Source organism: Elephantulus edwardii, unplaced genomic scaffold, assembly GCF_000299155.1.
Source record: "Elephantulus edwardii isolate Elephantulus edwardi_28Jun2011 unplaced genomic scaffold, EleEdw1.0 scaffold00106, whole genome shotgun sequence".
Classification (NCBI taxonomy): domain Eukaryota; kingdom Metazoa; phylum Chordata; class Mammalia; order Macroscelidea; family Macroscelididae; genus Elephantulus; species Elephantulus edwardii.
In genome coordinates this window covers 11110467-11115000 of record NW_006399856.1, presented here as the reverse complement: position 1 = coordinate 11115000, position 4534 = coordinate 11110467, and the positions used below count along the sequence as shown (strand labels likewise).

At 34.8% G+C, this 4534-nt stretch overlaps 1 protein-coding gene across 1 annotated transcript in view; it reads right to left on the bottom strand.

Annotated features, from left to right (window-relative positions):
- The window catches only part of KANSL1L (KAT8 regulatory NSL complex subunit 1-like), an 89411-nt gene extending 85244 nt beyond the window's left edge, over window positions 1-4167 (bottom strand). The window contains exon 1 of the mRNA XM_006891933.1: window positions 3086-4167. Coding sequence (XP_006891995.1) covers window positions 3086-4167 — 1082 coding nt within the window. The remainder of the gene's footprint in view (window positions 1-3085) is intronic.
- Between the last annotated feature and the right edge of the window lie 367 nt (window positions 4168-4534).

Sequence of the window (4534 nt, the reverse complement as noted above, 5' to 3'; positions counted from 1 at the left end):
TATTTCTTTATTATTATTATTTATTATCATCTATTATTAGGAGCTGAAAATGCCAAGTATTATGATGAAGTAATTTTTAAAGTCCTTATTTTTTTACATTAAGTCATCCAACCTTTCTGAATACATATTCATCTGTGTTCTACCATGGATACCATACATCTATGGCCAGTTTGCTACTGGAGACAATAGGCAGAAAAAAATACTAAGTAACAATAAAAGGTAAAAGATATATAAAGAAAAAAACCTCAGCTCTCATTTTCATCAATTTCTAAATCTGCAAATAGGAAAAGTATTCATGCAACAATGCCAAGCACTTAGAACTAAGTAATATTTTTTAAAAGCAAAAAACATGTTTTATACTTACTTTAAAAGATTCAAATAACTAAAGATGTGCTATTTGCTATCAAAATGGAATCAATTTCAAACTTAAAAAAAATACTGAAAAAGCAATCATTTCCAAATAAAATCTATCAATATTAATAAAAATAGTCAAAACAAAACTTAATAGTTAATGTTTGGGAGGCAAATGAAAACAAGAATTTAAGTGATTTGCAATTAGCAAAACAAGTTAAGTTCAATATTGTTGCTATGTATTGTACAGATCACATAAATCCAACTTCAGAACAAAGGACAAAATTACTAAGCCATGTTTAGATGGTTTCCCCTTAACAAAAGCATCTCCGCCTTCACAGAATTACTGAAAAGATTAAACGAGGTATTTAATTATTTAGTCATTAGGTACAATGTTAGCTGTGTATCCAATGACTATAAGAAAAAAAAACAAAAAACTGTTGTCCAGTCAATTTCGACCCATTCACAGTGGCCCCTCCATTGGGTTTTCAAGGCTTTCGGCATCTACAGGAGACTGCACATCTTTCTCCTACAGAGCAGTTGCTGCATTCAAGCCACCAATCTTCCAGTTAATTAGCAATTCCATATATCATGAACTATGCCACTAGATACTCTTAAGTGTGCTCTATTATAAATAGGGTTTTCATCAACAACCTACGTTATGCAGATGACACAACCTTGCTTGTTGAAACTGAGGATTAAAAAAAAAATGCTTGCAGCAGAAGATCAAGGACCATAGTCTTCACTATGGATTGAAGCTCAACATCAAGAAGACAAAGATTCTCACTACTAAGCTAACTGGCAGCACCATGATAGATATTGAGATTGTTAACAATTAATTACAGCTTGCTTGACTTCACAATTGACACTCTTGGCACCAGCAGTTAGGAAATCAAAAGACAAACTAACTGCACTGGCATAATCTGCTGTCAGGGACCTCTCCATAGTACTCAAAAGAAACAACGTCAGCCTTGAGGTTAGGCACACCTGATCCAGGTCATGATCTTCGCAATTACTTGCTATGCATCAGAGAGCTGGACATTGACTAAGGATGACAGAAGAAGAATGATGCCTTTGAGTCATGGTGCTGGAGAAGACTCTTGAACATATCCCATAGACCACCACAAATAGGTCTCTCTTGGAGGGATGAAAGCAAGTTTCTCCTTCGAGGTTAGGATTTTGAAGCTCCGTCTCACATAATAAGGGTATGTGGCGAGGAGGGACTGATCCTTGGAGAAGGACATAGTGCTCAGAAGGGTGGAGGGACAGTGCAGGAGAGGAAGACCCCAGATGAGATGGATTAATTTAGTAATTGGGATAATGGGGGGGGGGTGTCAGTGAGATTGGCTAATAGCATTTCTAGGAGTTACAGGGGACTCAACAGCATATAACAATAATATGCTATTAGTACGAAGCTCTTTGTGGCCTAATGGTAAGAAGCTACGCTGCAATCCTGAAGGCACCTGGTTTGAATCCACCAGCTGATCCACAGGAGGATGGTCAACCTCCTCCCATGCAATTAATTTCCTCTGAAATCCTGGTTCCAACTCTACACAAAACCAACATGCCACCAGTACTCAATAAGATAAATATAAGCTCCTACATAACAACACATTTTATCAGTATGATTTAAGAACATCAGAAGATTGAGATGCTCAATTTATTTCATATTTTCTCTCATTTAAAAAACCCTTAATATGCCAACAAAATTAATACACTGATCTTCTAATTAAAATGGCTAGTTTCTAATCCTATAAGGGCACTCTTTTTTTAGAATCTGATAAAAGTGATGGACTTTTCCCCCACAAAATACCATATACACCACACACAGAATTTCATATGAATCTGAAAACATTCAGAGATTCTCTGAAAGCCAGATCAATAATGCTATTTTATCTGGTTAAATAAAATTAAATATTCAGTTCTTTGGTAAGGAACCACTTTCAAAGTGATCAAGAGGCACAAGAAGCTAGTGACAAGTGAACAGCAAAAATACACAACAATTCCATCACCTGAGAAACTTCTATCGGACATTCCGTTGTGCATTGTTAATATGTTGTGATATCTAAAGTGTTTTTCTCTCACTCTCTCACTTGTTTTGTTATTTAGTATCTATTCATTTCCCTCTCAAGTAAATTCTCAAAATGGCAGGGATGACTTTGGTCACAATTTCTAATACACAATACAAGTAATAAATATTCAATAACTATAGTACAACTAACAACATAATTTGCTTGAGTTATAAAATTCAAAATGTTGGTAAAACCTAGTACTGAAAGGTATAAAATGAGCATAGTTTTTAAAAAGCAGCAAGTGAATTTAAATATACTTTAGTATAACTGATAATTTCTCAAGCAAACAAGGGCACTCTATGCTCATAAGCCTTTTTTAGAGTTAGTTATTTATAGAGACTAGATTATGTAAGCAAAAACCTGCGTGTTGTCCATTGTCTATTCAAGAATTTAAAAATATGCTTACTCAGTCTTATTCCTACAGAGGTTTTTCCCAGGTAAAGAAAGCAACTGAGTAATTAATTTGTGAATTGTTTGTATAAATACATACAATAGACTGACAATTTAAATATTTTAAAGTCATCAAAGTTTTATACCTTAAAAATTACACATTAAGATTTTAGAAAATCTATTTCCTTTTAACATCTTGAAGCCAGGACAAATTTCCTGGAATATACAGAATAGTAAAAGTTCTAATTTAATAATAATAATTTGACACTTACACTGCCACATTTTTCCTAATGGTATATTCATCCAAATCGTCATCAGAGCTGCTATCAGTTGCATCAGAATCCAGACCCTCTTCAACATGAGATAACAACCCTGTAGCAGACAGTGCAAATCTTTGGATTTCTGCAGCTGAACACTGGGCAAAGCCATTTTTTGTATCATCCCATAATTTATTCTCTGCAGTCAATATGTTGACTTCTGGCTTAATTTCAGTACATTTAGGTAAGTGATTATCCGTAACTGTGGCAGGTTCATGAAAAATCTTCATTTTAGGAAGCTGATGCTTCACAGAAAATTTCATTTGCTGACCATAGTGCTTAACAACGTGGTTTGCCAGGAGCATCTGCAAGTGTTTCTGAGTTCTTCTAGCCTGGCTGAGTAAAATTTTCTGTTTGCTTACACAGTGAAGTAAACGAGCATTCACCTCCTCTTCTTTGTCAGCAGTTAAGGAACTAATAGGCACATGTGAGCGGCTGGGCCCAATTTTTTTTTGCGCACAGTGTAATAAACCCTTTTTAATCTCCACATCGGAGACTTTAGCCAAAAGTGCTTTTTTCTGGTACCATTTACAGTTTTGCAGTTGTACTTTATCTACCTTAGTGTCTTTGGTAACTTTTGAATCCAAAATAATTTGTACATCTGTCATGCCTGTGGCATCTGATAGAGGCTCCTTTTTGAAGAAGTCTTCAGAATGAGAATGACAGATTTTACTGAGCTGAATGTTACTGCCATTACACAGTATTTTATTCAGTTTATTGCAATTGGGTTCCCCTAATTTCTTTTGTTTATAATTCTCATTATATTTATTTAGAGTAGAATTAGAACTCATTAAAAGAACTGTCTGATAATGTTTAGAAGAATGAGGGGAGCCAAAATGTTTTAAATTTACAAAATTAGAATTAAGAGTAGGTTCAGCAGTTGGAAATCCCAGCATCTGAGAGAAAGTTTCTCCCGTCAGCGTTTCATCTACAGTTCTCGAACTTCCCATGCACATCATCTTGTCAGATTCCATAGTACGTGGCAAAGATGAAAAGTGGATACTCTTTGCCGCTGGCTCCCTCAGAGCTGGGGTCATGGCGATTTCTGCAGATAATAACCGGAAACCTAAAATAAGGTAAAAATAAATCATCAAATATCTAGGAAAAAATGTTTATACATAAACTTGTTCAAAGTACAATACTTCTGATGTTTCTGATTAAAATATAAATGCAACCAAACTCCACCTTTAACTGAGTATTATCTCTGCTCTTTCCTAAACTACTCCTTATCCTGATTCAGATACTCCAAATTCCAATTAAAATCACACATCATTTAACAAAGTTACATCTGTGGATACAATTATCAGAATTCCACTTTTTTACAATGTTTATTTAGTAAAAGAGTCAAATGACAAAGATTCCTAACCTGGAAGCTAGCAACCATGCATGGAAATGTGATTCACT